Source organism: Carcharodon carcharias, chromosome 6 (assembly GCF_017639515.1).
Source record: "Carcharodon carcharias isolate sCarCar2 chromosome 6, sCarCar2.pri, whole genome shotgun sequence".
Taxonomy (NCBI): Eukaryota; Metazoa; Chordata; class Chondrichthyes; order Lamniformes; family Lamnidae; genus Carcharodon; species Carcharodon carcharias.
Window position 1 is genome coordinate 47,324,359 of NC_054472.1, and position 23,048 is coordinate 47,347,406.

The following is a 23,048-nucleotide window of genomic DNA, read 5'->3' on the forward strand; positions in this document are numbered from 1 at the left end:
ATTCAGATAATCTGCCTTCTTGTTTTTGCTACCAAAGTGGATAACCTCACACTTATCCATATTATATTGCATCTGCCATGCATTTTCCCACTCACTCAGCTTGTCCAAATCACCCTGAAGCATCCCTGCATCCTCCTCACAGCTCACCCCTCCCATTCATTACCCATATCCTTACCTAAAATAAATTGAACCCCTGCAAAGGGGAATTTATCCACTACTCCAACAATCACTTCACCTGTTTTCCCCTTACTCTTTAATTTTACCTTCAACAATAGAATAGTTTTAGCATCTCCATGAACCCCACTTATATTATCACCTGTTCCTGCAATACTCCCTCTGAACAACAAATGACACTATTCCACAACATTAAGGATTGACTAGCCCCTGTGTCTCTTAAAATTTTAAATCTTTACCTGCTCCACCCTGTACACATAGAAAGACTTCCCTTTCACATACAAAATCTTTAAATATTTCTGCAACCTGCTCCTCAGAACTCCCTTGGGTAAATTCTGAATACATTCCCACTTCTTTACTTATCACTGATTCTTCCTTTTTTACCTGTACACAAACCACTGGTTTTTCCTGTCCCTGAACCCCAGAACCCACAGTACCTTTACCTCCAGAACTTTTCTGCATCCCAATAATTCTAACAGATTTTCTCTGTAATTTCCAACACACTGACTTTGTGTGCCCAACTTTATTACAATGAAAACATTTCAATTTTAGAGTGTCACTTCTACCCTCAGCACCGTTCTTTTTAGTCTGAGAAAAAACTTCCTGGGAATTTCCATCTACTCTTCTTCCCTGACTACCCACCTTCCTTTCACCTTCCCACTTTCTACCCTTCTCTGATTTAAAAGTGTGACGAGAAAAATGTTTAGATCTATGAACTAACTCATTACAGAATCACCCCTCTGTTCCTCCTCATGAGTTCTCACTGCCGAAGGAATTGAATCTTCAAATTCCTCCAAAAGAATTACTTCTCTAAAAGCTGCATATGTTATCTCTATCTGTTATGCCTATATCTGCAGGTCAAAGTTACGTTGCTTTACACTCTCAAACTCAATACAAGTTTGCCCAGCCTGTTTTCTTATATTCCTAAGTTTCTCCCTGTATGCCTCAGGAACCAACTCATATGCACTCAAAATAGCCCTTTTTAACACATCATAATTCACTGACATTTCTTCTGACAGTGAAGCTGAAACCTCATGTGCTCTACCCACCAACCTAGATTGTAACAGCAATGTCCAATTTTCTTGTGGTCATTTCATCTGTTTAGCTAATTTCTCAAGTGAAATAATTCTTTACATCTCCACATCTCTTTCTTCAAACTTGGAAGAGCTTGCACAAATTTAAGCATCTCCCCACTGGGTTTTAGATTAAAGGTTTTTTCACCAAGAGAACTTTCCTCAGCATCTGAGGACTCTTTTTTAAGTCCAACTTTTTAAGTTGGTACTTTCTGTCTCTTTCTTTCTCTCTCTCTCCTCCATTGTTAACTTTTCCTTCTGGAGATTAAGTTTTCGCAATTCCATTTCTTTTTGAAATAATCTATCTTGTTTCCTATGGCTTTCTGCTCCCTCTAGCCTTTTCAATTCCAATTATTTTTATTTTGCCTCCAATTCAAGCTTTTTCAGTTCCTTTTCTTATTCAAATTCAAGCTTCTTCATTTCTAACTGACGTCTCACTACCTTCAACTGTGATTCACTAATGTCAGGTATCACTTCCAATTTCAAATGCTGTGCTATTATTTCAACTATGTCTGCTTTCTTTGCTCCTACAAGTAACCTCAACTGCAATTTATCCACCAACTCTTTTCAGTGAATAACATACTTTTTGTAATCCAATCAGAGTTATATTTTCTACTTCCAAATAGGTTTTAGCCATGGATACAACCATGTTTGCAGTCTCACTACTTTAAAAAATCTCTCACAGCAACTCCTGAATTCAAAGGGCTTCTCCTACTCATACCCTTAAGATTCGCCAACTCCAAACTAATCAAGGAATTTCAATAATCCCAATAGTTAATTTGTTACGTCATGGCAGATGATGTGTGCCTGGTGGAACAAATTCGCGAAGGAAACAATCATGCTATCACAGCGGTTTTGCAATTTGTATTAATTCAGAAGTAATAAATCCACCAATACTTCAGATATTTTAGAAAACTAAATTAAACATTTATTAACAAAAGAAAAGATTTCAAGCACATATATATATCTACAAGTTACTACTATAATAACTCCTAAAACCCCTAATAAATCTGGCTTCCAGTTACAGCCCCATTAAGGCAACAGAATTCAAACTGGCTTTTCCCAGCTTCAGTTTCTATGGACAGCAGGCTTAATGCACAAATACTGGAGGCTTCTCACACTTCTGGTAGATCTTACAATGTTTTCCCTTACACATAGCCTCATTCTCCTTTATACATGTTTCCCCCTTTTAATGTAAATTCTATTGTTCCCATATGTCTTGGGCACTTTACCTTTCTCATAATATAAACCTTTTCATGGTACTAATATTGTCAGTATCCTTTGGGAAAAATAAACGCACTGCTTGGCCTAGCTTCTCTGGCTAGGTGTAAAAATCCTACCATCTCTTTGAAATTCATACTGCCCTGATTTATCTAAAAATGCAAATTCTCCTCACCTTACATCCTGCACCTCCAGACCAGCTGTCTCCAGTTCAATTAAATCCGCCCCCCCACAACACACAGAGAAACTATACAAACACCACTATGCACCTACTTTTACAATAAATCACCATAATATTATGAAAATTATTATACTTTCGTGACAAGGTCTGTGAATGGTAAGGAGGACAGTGTAGAACTTCAAAAGAACATATACAAGTGGTGGAGTGGACAGATAGATGGCAGATAAAGTTCAGTGTGGAGAAGTGTGAGGTGATGCATTTTGGTAGGAGGATCATGGAGAGACAATATAAAATAAGGGGTACAATTTTTAAAGGGATGCAGGAGCAGAGGGACCTGGGTGTATATGTGCATGGATCATTGAAGGTGGCAGGACAGGTGGAGAGAGCTGTTAATAAAGCATACAGTATCCTGGGCTTTATTAATAGGGGCATAGAGTACAAGAGCAAGCAGGTTATGCTGAGCTTATATAAGACACTAGTTAGACCTGGGCTGGAGTATTGTGTACTGGTCTGGGCACCACACTATAGGAAGGATGTGAACGCATCGGAGAGAGGGCCGAAGAGCTTTACAAGAATGGTTCCAAGGATGAAAAACTTCATTTATGAAGATAGATTGGAGAGATTAGGACTGTTCTTCTTGGAGAGGAGAAGGCTAAGAGGAGATTTGATAGAGGTGTTCAAGATCATGAGGGGGCTGGATAGAGTAGATAGGCAAAAACTGTTCCTGCTCCTAAAAGGATCACGACCGAGAGGGCACAGATTTAAAGTGATTTACAAAAGAAGCAAATGTGATTTGAGAAATAACTTTTTCACACAGTAATTGGTTCGAGTCTGGAATGTACTGCCTGGACATGTGGGAGAGGCAGATTCAGTCAAAATATTCAAGAGGGCAACAGCTGATTATCTGAATAGAAACAATGTGCAAGGGTATGAGGAAAAGGCAGGAGAATGGCACTAAGTCATAATGCTCATTTGGAGAGCCGGTGCAGACATGATGGGCCAAATGGCCTCCTACGCTTTAACAATTCTGTGATTCTGTGGATAACCTATTTATTCATTAACCATTATTTATTGGATCTGCTTCATTTTAACTCCATGGTCTTGGTCACATTTCCTGGAAGTTATTTCCATAAATCTGGGGAGAAGGCGATGTAGCAGTAATGTTGCTATGATAGTAATCCAGAGGCCCAGGCTGATTCTCTGGAAACAAGGGTTCAAATCCCACCACAACAGGTAGTGGGATTTAAATTCAATTAATAAAATCTGGAAATGAAAAGGGTAGTTTCAGTAATGGTGATCATGCAACTATCATCAATCGTTATAAAAAACCCACCGGGTTCACTAGGGAAAAGAACCTAGCCTCCTTACCTGGTCTGGCCTATATGTGACTCCAGCGATATGGTTGGCCTGTAAATGTCCTCGAAATAGCCTGGCAAGCCACTCAAAATAAGGGCGGTTAGGGATTGGCAACAAATGCTGGCCTTGCCTTTGCTCCCTGCTTCAGAACCAATTTTGGATCCAATTTTCCATTTTCTCTTGGATCCCAGGGGCAGGATTTTCCCTCCGTTGGGCAGGCGTGGCGGGCAGGCCTGGGAGCGGCTGTGAAATGGACTGCCACCCACAATCAGGCCCTGACCATGCTTTCACACTGGCAGACCAATTAAGGCCCGCCCAGCATGAAACATGGCTCTACCCTGGCTGGGTGCAGGGGCCTATTGGCCACTGGGTCCAATGGCGACCCAGCAGCTGGTTTAAAAGTGGCCCAGGCAGCCCCTGGAAGGCTGCCGCAGAGAACATTCCCGGAGTCGACACTGTGCAACTGGACACAGCAGGTGGGAGGGCAGTTCAGGTGGGCACTCGGTCCTCCTGCTTCTCTGATGAGTGCCTCGCCATCCTCCTGGAGGAGGTGGCTGCCAGGAGGGATATCCTTGTCCCCATGGATGGGAGGAGGAGGCCACCCCACCTCACCAAGGTGGCAACGCTGGTCAGCAGCCATGGTGTGGTGTGGCACTCCTGGGTGCAGTGCCGGAAGCCTTCAATGACCTGTTACGCTCAGGAAGGGTGAGTATCATGTTGGCATGAATCATTTTGCAGATGTTTTAAGGTCTGCCCCCAACCACCACCACCACCACCACCACCACCACCACCACCATGGTCCTCAGGGGTGCTAGAGTCTGAATGCCAACTAGTAATCATGCAGAGCCGGCCAAGGGGATGAGACCTGGCTGCTTGGACTTGGTGACTTGGGGTAAATAGTGAGGAGGATAGCCTTAGATTACAGGAGGATATAGATGGGCTGGTCAGATGGACTGATCAGTGGCAAATGGAATTAAATCTGGATAAGTGTGAGGTGACACACTTGGACAGGACAAACAAGGCACGGGAATACACGATGAATGTTCGGACCCTTGGAAGTACCAAGGATCAGAGGGACTCTGGTGTGCATACCCACCGGTCCCTTAAGGTAACTAAGACCTCAGGTGGTTAAGAAGGCATATGGGATACTTGCCTCTATCAGCTGAGGTATTGAATATAAGAGCAGGGAAGTTATGCTGGAACAGTATAAAATGCTGGTTAGGACACAGTTAGAGTATTGCGTGCAGTTCTGGAATCCGTATTTTAGGAAGGATGTGATTGCACTAGAGAGAGTGCAGAGGGGATTTACCAGGATGTTGCCTGGGCTGGAGAGTTTGGTTATGAGGAGAGATTGGATAGACTGGGGTTATTTTCCTTGGAGCAGAGGAGATTAAGGGGGGACATGATTGAGGTGTATAAAATTATGAGGGGCATAGATAAGGTGGACAGGAAGGAACTTTTCCCCTTGGTGGAGGGATCATTAACCAGGGAGCATAGATTTAAGGTAAGGGGCAGGAGGTTTAGAGGGGATGTGAGGAAGAATTTTTTCACCCAGAGGATGGTGGGAATCTGGAACTCACTGCCTGAGAGGATGGTAGAGGCAGAAACCCTCATAACATTTAAGAAGTATTTGGATGTGCACTTGCGATGCCATGGCATACATATGGGCCTCGTGCTGGAAAATGGGATTAGGATAGTTAGGTACTTGTTTGACTGGCACAGATTCGATGGACCGAAGGGTCTTTTTCTGCACTGTAGACCTCTATGACTGTATGGCTCAAGGGCCATGACTTGGGTGTGCCCTGCCAGGTGTTCCTCAGGTGGGGTTGGCCAGGCTGCAGTGCGCTGCATGTACAGAGTGGACTAATCAGTACTCCTCTGTTTCAGGAGAAGACTACCCACAACAACATAGAAAGGTCGTGGACCGGCATAGGCCTCCTAATCCTCTCAAGGTATGAGCAAGATGCCTTAAAGTTCGAGAGCTAGCACACCCCACGTACAACCGGGTGTGGAGAGGCGGGTGTGCCAGACGAAGGTAAGAGTGCAGTGCACAGAGGTGAGAATTTCAGCTTGTGCAACCATTCCAGTGTAGTATTTTCATTGATGTGAGCCTCGAACCTGGAGTCCCCGTTGATCATTGGAATACGAGGGCACCATGATGCAGATCTCCATCATCTCACCAGGGTGTCTGACATGCACAGTGACAGTGTGATGGCTTTAACTAATGACATGTCCTTCTTTTCCCTTTTAGGTTCACCAGCAGGCGCCCGATCTCTGGTCCCTGAAGTCCACCCCTGACACCGGAGGACCACTGTGCGTCATTTGCACCTGCGTCACACACATTCTCTAAAGCAGGCACCAGTACAGATACCAGCACCGCGGTGGCTAGCATCTCAGTGCACATTGGTGAGGACACTTCACACTCGCTTGAAGTGCAGTTGGAGGCGGAGAGTGCCCAGGGCGCCGGCAGTCAGAGGACTGCTGGGGACCAGGACGATGCTCAGTCGAAGGCAGATGATGAGCTTCTGGAGTCGTCCATTAGGTGGTAGATACTGGAAGTCCAGCGAGATGTGTGGGAGGATCTGGCGGAGATCCATGAAGTCATGCATGCCACGGTCTCCATGATGGAGGCATCCATGCAGACCGTGAGCACCACGTTGACCCTCATGGTCGAGCACACTGCCTCCTCCATTGTTTGAGTGGCGACTCTCATGGAGAGGCAGCTCCAGGTTCAGAATTGGGGGTTCCTGGGGTTGCGCTCAGACTTGCAAGCCCTCAGAGTGGCATTGACCTTAGGTGGTCAGTGTCCGTGTGTGAGATGGATGAGGCACCCATCAGTGGTGTGCAGGGAGGTCCAGAGCAACCTCACATTGGTGCATGAGCTGTCTGTCATCTTTGTGGGCTCCTCTCAGGGCACTCTGGATGAAGGCAGCAGCTGCTCCGCCCCTCCGCCGGTGATCATGGCATCTGACGAGACTGCGGCAACTGGAGAGATGCCAGGCATGGCACTGGCTGCTCCCTCCCAGGCAGGACCAGCACAGGCTCCACTGGCGAGAGGACAACCACCAAGGTCATCAAGGCCAACAAGACAACCGAGTCAGCAGACTGTTTCCAAAGCTGGTGCCAGCGAAGGGGGAACACCTAGATGTAACACTCACAAACGTAAGTTAAAGACTTCAGAGCACAAGACCGACAGCTCATGGGTGGTTTTGTGTTCATTTTTGTTTACTTTATGGGCTGAATCTTTGGCTCGGTGAGTGGGGGCGGGGCCCACTCGCCAAGGCATAAAATGATGCACAGTGACATTGTGCATGCGTCCCGATATCATCGTGCATCATTTAGATTTTCAGTTTGGCAGGCATGCAGCCCTGTGTGTGAATATATGTGGCTTCTAGCATGCGTACGTGAGCCACACTGCAAGCCGGACCGACCGTCGTAGATTGGTTTTTAGAGTAATTCTTAGCACAATCAGGATTGTTTAGCAAGTGTTGTCCAATCGTGGAATCACATCTAATGTTGGACACAATGGCTGGGATTTTCAAGTCCCGTCAGTGGTTGGCATCATCGTGGGCGGACAGGAAAATTTAGAGAGCAACCGCTCTCCAAATTTTCTTGTCCTGCCCGTAACGATGCCTGTCACTGGCAGGACTGGAAAATTGCACCCTGTGTTTTGCCTTTTGCAGGCACAGCTGGTTGGGTATAATCAATACTTTGGCTGTTGTGAACAGCTGAAGGGATGTGCTGTTGCTTGGCAATAGCTCCACTAATCAGAGCCCACTTGCCAACCAATCAGCACTCTCTTCTCATGCAGTATAAATTGTTGCTCCCCCCCTCCAGTTTGGTAATTTCTTGCAAACTATCCTGATGAGTGCAAGAGGAAAAGCTTAAGTAGCATTTCTTTTTTCAGCAACCTCCTCTTTCTAATAGCTTTAAAAGTTCTACATGAAATGAGATTGGGTAGCCTCAGCCAAGTTCCTAATGGGAATGGTCCCACAACATAATAGAGTCCCTAATTCTTGCACAAAATCAGTACTCTCTCTTGTAGTGACCATAGGATAGATGGTGCAGAAAACAGAAAAATCACACTAATACACTAGGCGTTGTGGCATATTAGTACAATGCGGAGGGAGTTATACACTGCATCCAGGTATACTCCCCGATCAACATCTATTTGATTCTGCCTGAAAGGGAAAGTGTTCCGTTCCCTAACATCACCAAACTTTACATTGAACAGCAGGATATTTACTATAATTGTCAGTGCCATGGACCGTATCATTCTTATGGTTCTATGGGGTTTGTTCTCCTACTGCAGGTTCAGCACAAAACTGATGGAAGCACCGTATTAAAACTAGCTGATTTTGGCCTCGCTCTGAAAGTGACCAACCCCATATTCACTGTGTGTGGAACGCCAACATATGTGGCTCCTGAGATCCTCTCTGAGACAGGTATGAAAGACAAAAGGGAAAATGTATCCTAATGTCAGGAATGAAAGTGTTATAAACTTGATAAGTTTATTGTGAAATTTTGTTAATCATTATCCCTATCATCCCACAAAAACTCTGTAAGATATTTACTTGTGACGCGGCTTATATTGTTATTTGTACTTCATCTTGGTAATGCTTCTTTAGTTGTGTATTGTTCTTGTCTTCATTCCTGTGCTTCATTTATTGTTCTCCATTATCCATCAACCTCTACCATACATCAGAGGGCTTCCATCCCTTAAGGTAAATAATGGAATAACATCATGAGCCACTTAAATGAGAGATATTGGCCACCGCACGCAGACTGCACCTTCCAATAAAAACATGAGCCTTGGAATGTGCAAAAGCAATTTAGCTCACAAAACCAAATCCTTAAACCCATTATGTGTAACAGACCTTATTGTGGGCTTTGCACTTCCTATTATATGATCCAGGGGGAGAATCTTGTATAATTATTCATGGCTCAGACCTCTTCCACTCTAGCACTGCAGGAACCACTGTGGTAGGTGTCACCATGTAGACCAGGTTTTTTAAAAATGTATTCACGTGATGTGGGCTTCAATGGCTGAGCCAGCATTTATTTCCCATCCCTAGTTGCCCTTGGGAAGGTGATGATGAGCTGTCTTCTTGAACCGCTGCAGTCCATGTGGTGTAGGTACACCCACAATGCTGTTAGCAAGGGAGTTCCAGGATTTTGCCTCAGTGACAGTGAAGGAACGGTGATATATTTCCAAGTCAGGATGGTGAGTCACTTGGAGGGGACCTTCCAGCTGGTGATGTTCCCATCTATCTGCTGTCCCTGTCCTTCTAGCTGGTAGTGGTCATGGGTTTGGTAGGTGCTCCTAAGGAGCCTTGGTCAGTTTCTGCAGTGCATCTTGTAGATGGTACACACTGCTGATACTGTGCGACAGTGGTGGAGGGAGTGAATGTTTGGATGTGGTGCCAATCAAGCGGACTGCTTTGTCCTGGATGGTGTCCAGCTCCTTGAGAGTTGTGGGAGCTGCACTCATCCAGGCAAGTGGGGAGTATTCCACCACACTCCTGACTGGTGCCTTGTAGATAGTGGACAGGCTTTGGGGAGTCAGGAGGTGAGTTACTCATCACAGGATTTCTAGCCTCTGACCTGCTCTTGTAGCCACAGTATTTATATGGCTGGTCCAGTTCAGTTTCTGGTCAATGGTAACTCCCAGGATGTTGATCATGGGGGATTCAGTGATGGTAATGCCATTGAACATCAGAGGGTGATGGCTCTTTTGTCCATGAGCAAGGGTGTAGGGTTTTGTGGAAATGTGGGCGCAGTATAACCAATTTGCAAACCATGTGATTTCCCATCGATTCATTTAAATGACAAGTAATAATTCCTCCTACAACAGTTTTCTTTTCTCCTTTAAAGAAGTTCATTAGGTGTAAACATATGGTGGTATATTTTAATTCTACGCCGCTCAGTGGGTGCAAACACATAAACAATTATAAGCAGGTAACTTACACACTGATGTCCCACCGAGATTACACTATTTTCAATTTTTACTAACACTTCTGTAAATGTAGCCAAGCTGCCCACCTAAAGCCGGTGGGGCTTTTTTTTTTAATATGCACATTGGAGCCCAATTTTGTAATTGGGCATTGACTGCAATTTTAACTTCTGTCTGAGTAGAGAGCTGCTGCAGCTTCCTGGCAAATGAAGGCCCATCAGAAGAGGATTGGGTTCTGCCAGGTCCATTTGGCTTCAGACCTCATTAGAGTCTTTCCCCCAACATGGACAAAAGAGCCGAACTCCTGAGGTGAAGTGAGAGTGACTGTCTTTGACATCAAGGCCGCGTTTGACTGAGTGTAGCGTCAAGAAGCCCTAGCAAAACTGGAATCAATGAGAATCAGGGGGAAAATGCTCTGCTGGTTGGAGTAAGAACTAGCACAAAAGGAAGTTGGCTGTGGTTGTTGGAGGCCAATCATCTCAGCCCCAGCATATTGCTTCAGGAGTTCCTCAGGGTCATGTCCTAGGCCAACCATCTTCAGCTGCTGCAACAATGACCTTCTCTCCATTATAAGGTCTTAAGTGGGAATGTTCACTAATAATTGCGCAGTGTAAATTCACATTGGCAGTTCCTCAGTTACTGAAGCAGTTTGTGCTCACATGCAGCAAGACCTGGGCAATATTCAGGCTTCAACTGATGAGTGACAAGTAACTTTTGTGCTACACAAATGCCAGGCAATGACGATCTCCAAATAGAGAGAATCTAACCATCTACCCGTGACATTCAATGGCATTACCATCACTGAATCCCTCACTATCAATATCCTGGGGGTTACCATTGACCAGAAACTGAACTGGGCCAGCCATATAAATACTGTGGCTACATGAGCAGGTGAGAGACTGGGAATTCTGTGGTGAGTAACTCACCTCCTGACTCCCCAAAGCCTTTCCACCATTTATAAGGCACAAATCAGGAGTGTGATGGAATACTCCCCACTTGCCTGGAGGGGTGCAGCTCTACCAGCACTCAAGAAGCTTGACACCATCCAGGACAAAACAGTCTGTTTGACTGGCACCCCATCCACCACCTTAAACATTCACTCCCTCCATCTTTGCCCAATGACAGAAGCATGTACCATCTACAAGATGCACTGCAACAACTCACTAAGGTTCCTTCGATAGCACCTTCCAAACCCGCAACCTCTACCACCTACAAAAACAAGGGCAGCAGACACGTGGCATCATCACCACCTGCAAGTTCCCTTCCAAACCACACACCATCCTGACTTGGTATTATATTGCTATTGCTTCACTGTTGCTGGGTCAAAATCCTGGAAGTCCCTTCCTAACAGCACTGTGGGTATACCTACACCACATGAACTGTAGTGCTTAAAAAATGTGGCCTCACTACCACCTTCTCAAAGGCAATTAGGAATGGCAATAAATGTTATACTTGCGAGCGATGCCCACATCCCATGAATGAATGAAAAGGAAGCACAAAAGCCATTCGATGTAAGTTTTTTGCTTTACCAATAATCTGAGTGGCACCAGACAGCCAAGGACCATTCCATAGGCTAATAGTTACTTCCTGCCTTGAACTAGTGCAATAGTATCAATAAGGACTGGTAGCTTCACTCTACCACAGGAGACAATGAACTTGCCACAAGATCATAAGAATCAGAAGCCTATCGAGCCAGCTCCACCATTCAGTAAGATCATGGCTGATCCGATTGTGGCCTTAACTCCACTTGCCTGCCCCTCACCACCCCACCCCCCACCCCACCCTGCCCATAGCCCTTGACTCCCTTGTACATTGATTTTTCTAGCTCAGCCTTGAATGTATTCAATGACCCAACCTCTACCGCTTGCTGAGAAAGAGAATTCCAAAGATAAATAATCCTTTGAGGAGAGAAAGCCCTAATCCCCATCATAACTGCAAGATACTTTATATCAAAACTGTACCCTCTAGTTTTAGATTGCCCCACAAAGGGAAATATCCTCTCAATATCTAGCCTGTCAGAATCTTATATGTTTCAATAAGGTCACCTCTCATTCTTCTAAACTCCAATGAGTATAGGCTCAACCTTTCCTCATAAGATAACCCCTTCACCTCAGGAATCAACTTCGTGAATCTTCTCTGAACTGCCCCCAATGCAGGTATATCCCTTGATATGTAAATTTTTCCAATCTTCTAGCCTACCATCAATCGTTGCAACATCATACATATTTTCCTTCAATTTGCCAGCATCTTTAACTTTCTTAGTTAGCTATGGATAGTACACCCTTCTCAATTGAATATACCTTTATTGAATGATGAAATATATCCCTAAATGTCTGCCACTACCTATCTACCAGCTTAGCTTTTAACTTATTTTCCCAGTCAGTTGTAGCAAACTCTGTCTTCATACTTTTGTAATTGCTGCTGTTTAAGTTTAAGGCACCAGCTTCAGACCCAAGTTTCTTACCCTCAAATTGAATATGGGATTCTATCATGGCCTGAATCTTGTGCTCCGAGGTAGGGCATGTGCCCGACTCGAATGCATGTCAAATTGCGTGAAAAGGCGTTGGGAGAGTTTTCCGACATCATCGCGCACGCGTGCAATATTCGGCATGCGGGCGTGTGTGGGAGTCAGAGCACGCCGACAATTAAAGGGACAATTAAGGTCATTAAAAAGCCTATTGACCATGATTTTACATTGCCCGTGGGATTTTTAGCTCATTCACAGGCAAAACGGATGGGCGGAATTCGTGTTTTAATCATTTCCTCATCCACGGGCGGGATAAAGGGCCCCCAGAGCAGCAGCGCTTTCTCTGCCATTGCCAGTCCTTTGCTGTGTGAGTACAGAGCTGTCCCAGAGTTTTGTGGCATCTCGTTTGATTGTCGAGCCTGCCTTTCAGCATCTCAGGTCCTCATCTTCCCTGGAAGGTTCCTCTAAGTATTGCAGCACAGTGCTCCTTCATCTTCAAAGCACTGGTCCTCTACGTCCCATCTAATGAGGATAGTGTATTCCGCTGGTGCAACCTCCTCTGAAGAGGAAGAGAGGGGAAAGAGGGAGAGGAGGCCAAGTGGGCATGGGCAGCATCCCAGGGACAGACCTTTAAGAGAAGAGACACAGGCTCAGTTGGTGCAGGGCCAGCTGGGATGCCAAGGCTGGAGGGCACACCAAAGATGCCACTACCCAGTGTCTAGAGTGTTCAGGCAGTGCTCCAACTACCTCCTGATGTCTGAGGTCCAGTGCTGCAGGAGACTCCGCCTGTCCAGGACAGTGACAGCAATATGCCACATGTAGGTCCAGAAATCGCCTCCAACTGTGTGGGTGGACATCCTATGCTGGTGCCTTTGAAGGTCACAGTGTCCCTCAGCTTCTATGCCTCCGGCTTTTTTCAGGGCTCATTGGGGAATCAGTGAGGCGTTTCTCAATCAGCTGCACACAGTTGCTTCAAGGTATTGACTGATGCTGTCTTTGGACACGTCTGCACGTTCATCCACTTCTGGACAGATGAGGCGAGCTGGGCGGAGAGAGCATGAGGTTTCGCTGTGATAGCTGGGTTCTCCCGTGTCCAGGGTGTAATAGATTGCACTCACATGGCCATCAAGGTGCCAGCAGGTGAGCCTGGCACTTTTGTAAACAGAAAGGGGTTCCACTCAGAGAATGTTCAGATCATCTGTGACCACAGGACGCAGATTCGCCAAGTTTGTGTCCATTACCCTGGAAGCTCATACGATGCTTACGTCTTGCAGCATTTACAGGTACCAAAGCTGTTCATGGCTTCTGCACGAGTGGATGGTTGGCTCCTGGGTGACAAGGGCTATCCCTTGAAGAGGTGGCTGATGACCCCACTCCGTTACCCAAGAACTGAGGCTGAGGAGAGATACAACAGGAGTCATGCCTCCACATGGAGGATGCTGGAGAGGATCATGAGGCTGCTGAAGGTGTGCTTCAGATACCTGGACCAGTCAGGGGGATCATTGCAGTGTCCTCCAGAGCATGTCTCCCTCATAGTCGTTGCATGCTCTGCCCTGCACAACTTGGCTCTGTCAAAGGGGGACCCACTGGAGGCTGAGGAAAGTGAGGCAGCTCCACAGGTCACGAAAGTGATGGCTCAGAGGAAGGTCCTGGGGAGGTGCAGGATGAGGATCTCGAGTCACAGGACAAGAACCTTCATAGAGGCAGGGACACCAGGAATGCTTTGATCCAGCGAACATTCTGCTAGGCATCCAAGGCATCGATGCCTTGTGAAGTCAATGGTACTGTCTCCTTTGCTAACAATAAATAAATGAGAACCCAACCCAGTATGCCAGCACTGCACAATGCCATACTTTTACAAGCCTGTGCTGCATCTGACACCTCTTCATACCATCCAGACAACTCAGCCCATTTAAGTCAAATAAATGTTTATGTTACTTCACATGAATGAACAAAGAATAAAGTGTCCATCCCTAACACAAGAGTCAAAATTATTAATGCAGAAAATTTCATCTGTATCACGCCCCTGCTGTGCCCAAAGTGCCCTTAGCCATCTGCGGGTGCTGCATCTTGGCCCCTCCATTGCTGACAGTGGCATTGGAGGCAGCCTGCTGACTCTGCTGTCCTGGTGCCCCGATGATCTTGGCAGTCGTCGTCTGGCTGCTGGAGCCTGAGCAGACCCCGCCAGGGAGGGGGCATCCAGCTCATAGCTGGGCACTCCTCAATAGTCACGGCATCATCAGATGCAGCGGCATCATCAGATGCAGCAGCATTGGCAGAGGGGCGGAGGAGCTGGTGCCCTTGTCCAGAGCACCCTGAGAGAAGCCCTTAGAGATGACAGGCAGCATGTCTGCCAGCATGAGGTACGTTTGCACCTCCCTTCTCACCATTATGGACAGGGACCTATCAGGAAGGCTAGGTGCCTCATCTGTCTCTGAAACTGGCAGTGACCTCCTGAGCTCATTGCCTGTCTGAGGGATTGCAAGTCTGAGTGCAATCCCAGAAACCCCTGAGCCTGTTCCTGAAGCTGCCTCTCCATGACAGTGTCCACTTTCTCAATGGGTCAACGCAGAACTCATGCTCTGCATGGATTCCTCCATGACGAAGATCATGGCACGCAGATCTTCATGGATCTCTACCAGTTCTCCCCATGCATCCTGCTGAACATCCAGCATCTGCCACCTGATGGGCAACTCCACAGGCTCGTCATCTGCCCCGGACGCAGCATGGTCCTGGTCTCTAGCTGTGCTCCCACTGTTGGCGCCTTGGGACCTCTCTGCCTCTGCCGGTTCCTCATGTGACTGTGATGTACCCTCACCACTGTGCATTACCCGCAGAGCCAAATAACTAATGACCACCAATGTGTGAGTACCTGTGCTGCTGCCTGGTTCAGGGAGACTGTGTGACGCTGGTGCAGGTGTGATGTCTTCCTCAGAGCTCAGGGTCTCCGACGAAGGCAAAACATCAGTACATTCAATCATCAGTCACTATGCATACTAAACGGGCTGAGGAGACAATGGAGATCTGCTGTATGGTGCCATCTGCATTGGAGGTTCAATGGACTCTTTGGCTACAACAGTTCAGTTTCTGATGAGAGGAGCCTGCTATATTTCCAGTACCCACCACACATGCATCTGTCACCTGCACTCTTACCTTCATCTGAGACCCCCGCCTCACTGCGACTGGAGGAGCGAGCTGTCCGGTGACATTCCAGCTCCAGAGCATCGTTTTCATGCTTCGTGAGGATGCACAGATTTTGCACTCCTCCTCCGCAATGTTATGACTGCTCTCCTCCTGACAGGGAAAAATAGCCTTATTATTGCTCCATCTCCCTGAAGGTTCTTTCCTGGTTCCCACCCGCCCTCCCAGCCGGGCATTAGGCAGGCCATGTCACTGGCACATCTCACCCTGCAATACACTGAGGCCAGTTGTGCTAACATCCCAGCCTTGGCAGGGCAGGTTTAACTGCCAGTTGGCATACACACTCTTAGACCCCTGAATGTTCTGAGCAACGGGCACCCGACCAAAGTTCTCCATATAGGTCCTTGCCATTTCTACCCCTGCTGACCGCAGCAGATCATTGAACCTTTTGTGGCACTGAAGCCACGTATGGTGCACCATGTCGTGCCCACTGGTCTGGGTGGCGACCTCTGGCAGCGACTTCTTGGTCAGGTGGGGTGGCCTTCTCTTGCTGTACCTGGGCAGTAGGATATGCCACCTGGCACTGACCTCCTTGATAAACACTCCCAGGCACTCATCTGAGAAATGGGGAGCAGAGTGCCCACCTGACTTGCCCTCCCATCTTCCATGACCACCAGGTGCTGAGGCCATGTCTGTACACTAGGACACTTGTTGGATAGCTTCAAAGCAGCTCCCTCAGCCTCCCCCACAACTCCTGGCAGCCTTCAGGAAGCTGCCTCTTCCATTTTTTGAACACTCCGCCGGGTCCCCATTGGACCTGGCGCCTTACATGTTCCCACCCCCGCACACAGGAAACACATCTGGCAGTCGCGTTTCACACTGGGCGGGCCTTAATTGGCCACACGGCATAAGACCGTGTTCATAGCGTAAACTTGGCTGGGAGCGGGTTTTACATCCGCTTCTGGCTGTGCAGACTTCGTGGGCACCCCAAGGGTAAAATTTAGGCCCATGTTATGGTCACTCTTGCCTAGAGAATCCTTCACTATGAGATCATTGATTAATCCTGTCTCATTACATATCACCAGTTTAAAGTAACCCATTCCCTGGTTGGTTCGAAAACATATTGTTCTAACACACTGTCCTTAATACACCCTCTTCAAGGCTACTTATGCCAATTTACTTTGCCAGTGTACTGTCCCAAGGAAACCCACTAGGGAGTTAAAATCCACCCCATGGTTTTAGAAAGAGAGTAAGATTTTTTGATTTAGTGCAACATGTCCACAATTAACAACATGTGTCTATATAGTGTCTTTAAGGGAGTAAGACATTCCAAGGTGCTTCAAAGGAGTCTTAACAAACAGAATTTGACAGCGAGCCATGTGAGGAGATATTCGGGTAGTTGATCAAAAGTTTGGTCAAAGAGATGGATTTTAAGAAGGATCTTAAAGGGGGAAAGAAAGGTTTCAGGAAGGAATTTCCAGAGCTTGGGACAGAAAATTATGTGAACTTGTGAATCACTGCCCAAATTCCCAACATGGGTTCTGGCCACACCAAGAGTGCTACATTGTAAAATTGACCCCATTATGCATCATTATATTCCTGGACTCATAGGGCTGAAATTTCCCTGTGGGGGCTGAACTGGGCCCCCAAGGGGAAACAGTCACTCGTTGTGACTTTCACAGAGATGATGCCTTAATTGGCCTGGAGACAGGTCAGTCATCAAAACAAGGACTGCTTTCAAAGCTGGAGAGCTAATCAGAGGCCTTCCAGCCTGTAAAGACCAGTTGGCTGATACAGAAGAGAGCGAGCCTTCAAAGTGGAATTTAAATTAAGAAATGGCTTTTGCAGCCAGACCTTCACTGTGGAGGTGGGAAGGGGAGTGCCTCCACAGGGCTCCCTCTGGCTGCTCCTGCACTCAGGCAGGTAGGAAGGGCCTCTAGGCCTGCCCAGAATGCTGGTCCCCAGGTTTGCCGCTGGGAGATTGGCTCTTGCCACCTGATTGACTGGAAAATCCTAACTGGCCACCTTTAATTGGCATCAAGTGGCTCTTAAAGAGCTTGATTGGCTACCTCCCATGTGTGGGTGGGTAGCCCTGCTGCCTGCTGCCTGCTGATCCTGCCTCTGCAAAAATGACCTGGAGGCAATATGGTGCGGCACCTGGCCGGTAGGACTGTTTTTAGCTTCCACCTGCCCTTGCTCCAAAATCCAGCCCTTGGGCCCAGATTTTAGAATTGAACCTGCCAGTTACCAGCCTTTTAAAAAATAATTTACAGGATGTGGGTATCGCTGGCTAGGCCAGCATTTATTGCTCATCCCTAATTGCTCTTGAGGTGGTCGTGAGCCGCTTCTGTCCCTCCGGTAAAGGTACACCCAAGGTGCTGTTAAGGAGGGAGCTCCAGGATTTTGACCCCCAAAATATCAATTCCAGAATCTGGTTCAACCCAACACAAAACCTAAATGATTACAAGCCTAAGAAAACCGTTAACATAGGAATACCCGATCTGTCATAAAATAAATATGTAAGCATCATACACCAGATGTCATGTAGCCTCTGTCTAAAGGTTGCTAGTAATGAACTCTGTTTATTGTGCACACTTGTATTGAGTGTACTGTGTTTTTGTTGTCTTACTCTGACATTCCAGTTCAATTCACAAGCTTTCCAATTACGAACAATTTGTTTTGCTATTGGCCTGAGAAGAATTATACTTGACCCAAATTTAGGACTGCAAATCAGGTCATCTATTTGTATGAGTGAATAGATGTTAATCATTTCCATATTCCCAACTAATTGGTGTCATTTAGTGTCACCTGCAATGAGAAAGGTTGGTCAGCAGCAAAGTTAAGATGTTTCTATACCGAGGCTGTTGGGAAGAATGCTTGCAATTTGAAAATACCTCTCCCAGTCCTCTCTGCCTCAGGATTTGGAATCTCTGATATCGAACCATCCAGAATCTTTTCCAATGATATACATTAAAAGTCCTCCTGGGTGCTGTACAGTATTTCACACACCCAAACAAGCATTTGCATTATAATGGGACAAAATTATACAGAAATTCCAATGTGATAACAGCTGTCTCCCAGCAAGTCCAAGTTGGAGTAAAACACACCAACAAGTGGAATTCCAAAATCCATAGAAACATAGATAATGGGAGCTGGGGTAGGTCATTCGGCCCTTCGAGCCTACTCTGCCATTCGATATGATCATGGCTGATCCTCTACCTCAATGCCATACTCTTGTTCTCTCCCCATACCCATTGATGCCATTAGAACCTAGAAATATATTTCCTTCTTAAATATATTCAGTGACTTGGCCTCCGCAGCCTTAAGTGGTGGAGAATTCCATATGTTCGCAAACCTCTGAGTGAAGAGGTTGCTCCTCATTGCAGTCCTAAATGGCCTACCTACTTCCCTGATATTGTGACTCTTTGTTCTAGACCCCCCAGCCAGAGAAAACATCATCCCTGCATCCAGTCTGTCCAGCCCTGTCAGAATTATATACGTTTCAATGAGATTCCCTCTCATCCTTCCAAACTCTAGTGAATACAGGCCTAGTTGACCCAACCCAATGTCTCCTCATACGACAATCCTGCAAATCCAGGAATCCGTTTGGTGAAACTTCGCTGCACTCTCTCTGTGGCAAGTGTATCCTTCCTTGGGTAAGGAGACAAAAACTGCTCACAATATTTCAGGTGTGGTCTCACCAAAGCTCTGTACAGCTGCATTAAGACATTCCTACTCATGTACTTAAGTCCCCTTGCAACAAAGGCTAACATGTCTTCTTAACTGCTTGCTGCACCTGCATGCTTGCTTTCAGTGATCGGTGTACAAGGACACCGATTGTCCCTTTGTAAATCAACATTTCCCAACCTATCACCATTTAAGTAATACTCTGCCATTCTGTTTTTCCTACTGAAGTGGATAACTTCACACTTATCTATGTTATATTGCGTCTGCCACGTATTTGCCCATACACTCAATCTGCCTAAATCGCCTTGAAGCCTCTTAACTTCCTCCTCACTGCTCACATTCCCTCCAAGTTTCGTGTCATCAGCAAACTTGGAAATATTACATTTGATTCCCTCATCCAAATTATTAATATATATTGTGAATAGCTGCAGCCCAAGCACTGATCCCTGAGGTACCCCACTAGTCATGGTCTACCACTCTGAAAAAGACCCATGTATGCTACTCTTGTTTCCTGTCCGCTAACCAATTCTCAATCTATGCCAGTATATTACCCGAATCCCTTGTGCTTTAATTTTGCACACCAATCTCTTATCTTTTTATCAAAAGCTTTCTGAAAATCCAAATACACCACATCGGCTGGTTCTTCCTTATCTATTCTACTAGTTACGTCCTCAAAAATCTCCAGTAGGTTTGTCAAACATGATTTCCCTTTCATGAATCCATGTTGACTTTGTCTAATCCCGTTGATATTTTCTAAGTGTCCTGTTATCACATCCTTTATAATAATAATTTTTTTCCCCCCTACTACTGATGTGAGGCTAACCAGTCTTTAATTCCTGCTTCTCCTCCTCCCTCTTTTTATAAATAGTGGGTGTACATTTGCCTATCCATACCCCATTTCCCTTTATTCCCCTTTCCCACACTGATTTTGCCGTATTTAAACTTGGTTCAGTATGTGCAGTGTTCACATATGGGAATGTAGGAACAGGAATAGGTCATTCAACTCAATTCTGCCTCTACTGTATATATTCGATCAAATCATGACTGATCTGTACCTGAATGCCATTTGAACAATATTCTTTATACCTTTGACTAACAAAAATCTATTAATATCTGCCTTGAAAATTTCAGTTGATCCAGCATCCACAGACTTTTGGGGGAGAGAGTTCCAGGCTTCCAGTGCTTGTTGCATGAAATAGTGCTTCTCGATTTCTCAGCTAAACGGTTTAACTTAAGCTTTAATTTTAAGACTGGGTACTCTTGGTCTGGATTCCTCCACCAGAGTGAACAATTTTTCTGTATATACTCTTAGCAAACCTCTTGTCATTTAAAGACTCCCATTAGAATTCCCCTAAACATTCTAAATTCAAGGGCGTACAAGCCAGCTTTATGCAACTTGATTGCACAATTTAACACTTTAAGTGTTGTTCTGGTGAATATGCTCTGTACCTCTCCAGGGGAAGTATATCCTTCATGAGGTTCCAGCACTTTCTGTTTTTACTTCAGACCTCTAGCATCTGCAGTGTTTTACTTTTATCCTTCATGAGGGGCTGTGCACAAAACCAAACACATTATTGCAGATATTAGTATGACCAAGACTCTGTACAACAGAAGCATCACTTCTTCCTCCTTGCAATTCATTGGCCCAGGTGTTCAGGTCAGTGGCAGTGCTAAGCGCTTTGCCGCTGACTGTGAAGTTTTCTGTGGTCTGACAATATTGGGCATTTTCAGTCGGGGCTTCCAATTCTGGCTACATCAGAAATGGGCAGTGCAGCCTGTCCAGAGCAAATTCGGCGAGTGGAGAAGCAGATGGACAAAGAGAGGCTGTGCCCACTTATTACAACATTTGTTGCTGTATGCAGCAAAGTTTTTTAAAGTCTCAAGTCTTTCAATGAGTGAGTGGATGAGTGAGTGGTGGGTGAACGAGTGGGTGGGTGATTGGGTGGGTGAATGAGTGAGTGGGTAGTCAGGTTGTGGCGGGGGGGAGATAGGTCGAGTTGGGGGGTAGTCAGAGGTTGAGTCGGGTCGGCTTGGAAGGGGGGTAATCGGGTCAGATTGTATGGGTAGTTGGCTCGGGTGGGTAGTCAGTTTGGAATGTGTGGTCAGGTCAGGGGGCTAACTGGGTTGGACCAGGGTGGGAGCCAGGTGAGTGTTGTAGTTGGGTTGGGCTTATGGTCAGGTTGGGGGTTAGTCAGATCGGGTCGGTTGGTGATTGGGGGGTGTCAGTTGTGGTGCTCAGTTCAGTTAAGCTGGTTACCCTCTGAGTTATAATAGAGATTAAACTGTATAACATTGCCAGGGTATTTAGCCAGGTAAGTCCCATGCATCTAGCCTAATTAGAGTCATTTGTAGAGGGTCCTGGGAGTGTGAATCAGCCCATAGGAAGTTTAAACTACAGTGCTCGTGTGTGCGTCAGGACTTTTGCAGGGTCTCGACGCATATCGCAGACTTAAACCCGGATTTCACTGGACTGGACATTGGATGATTCGGGCCATTATTTTTGATCTTGATTACTTTTTGTACTTGTGCATTAACATTTAGCGGAATGTTGACTTTCACCAGAATGTGCATTTAGCCATTTATTTATCTTTGTGATATTTATCTTTGTTTAAGGCTATAATTTTAAGATACTGATGTCATTTTTGCGGCTGTAAGTTAAACTTACCCTCCTCACATTTGATTACATACAGTTACCATTATATTAAAATACTAAAGAGAAGGAGCTGTTCCCCTCACCCTCCTCCTGCTTTTTGTGATGCCCAGGCCAATAGATTACTGCTATAGCTCTCAACTACAGTTAGTATCTGTGCTACTGTTGAATAGTGAGCAATGACAGTCCACACTGACTTTAACATTCAGTCATATTCTTTTCATAGGCTATGGGTTAGAGGTGGATATGTGGGCCACTGGTGTAATCCTGTATATCCTGCTGTGTGGCTTCCCTCCATTTCGCAGTCTGGAGCGAGACCAAGAGGAATTATTTGAAATGGTCCAACTTGGAGAATATGAATTCCTCTCTCCGTATTGGGACAGCATTTCTGATGGTGAGCTTTATTTTATTTCAAGTTGTGACTAATCAGTTTAATCATCAGCAGGTAATGAGTTCACAGACATTGTCTGCATTTCCTTAGATTCGTTGCCCAGATTAATAATGAGATGTGCTTTTATATTATTTTCCTGATTACTATATCAGAACTTTTCATGTTAATTAACAAAATGTGTGGAACTAACATGATTATCGCTGCACTTAGTGTGGGAAAGTGGAGTTTAATTCTTTCCCCTTCATCAGCAAGATTTGGAATTCCATTCCACTGTGACAGGGATGTACAAACACTGTATATTGGGGAGTGTAGATGAGAATTGTGGAACATATAGGGCAACATCCAGGGAGTGAAATTCAATTTTGGCAAGAGTTCTTTCCAAGCCTTCAGATCTCAGCCTTGGCTTAATGGTAGCATTCTTGGTTCTCAGTCACCAAGGTCACCTGAGTTCCCGAGATTCAGGGAGGGTCCCATTAGATTGGAAAATAGCAAATGTAACTCCTTTATTCCAAAAGTTGTGGAGACAGAAAGCCAAAAACTATAGGCCAGTTAACTCAACGTCTGTCATAGAGAAAATGTTAGAAGCTATTATTAATGATATTATAGCAGGGCACTTAGAAAAATTCAAGGTCATCAGGCAGAGTCAATATAATTTTGTGAAAGGGAAATAAATCATGTTTAAGCAACTTATTGGAGTTCTTCAAAGAAGTAACATGTGCTGTGGATAAATGGGGACCTGTGGTTGTGCTGTACT

The 23,048-nt window shown here is 45.7% G+C and overlaps 1 protein-coding gene across 1 annotated transcript in view; it reads left to right on the forward strand.

Moving 5' to 3' along the window:
• dclk3 (doublecortin-like kinase 3) overlaps positions 1–23,048 on the forward strand; it is a 56,712-nt gene that overhangs the window by 21,584 nt on the left and 12,080 nt on the right. The window contains exons 3-4 of the mRNA XM_041189249.1: positions 8,318–8,450; positions 22,130–22,297. Coding sequence (XP_041045183.1) covers positions 8,318–8,450; positions 22,130–22,297 — 301 coding nt within the window. The remainder of the gene's footprint in view (positions 1–8,317; positions 8,451–22,129; positions 22,298–23,048) is intronic.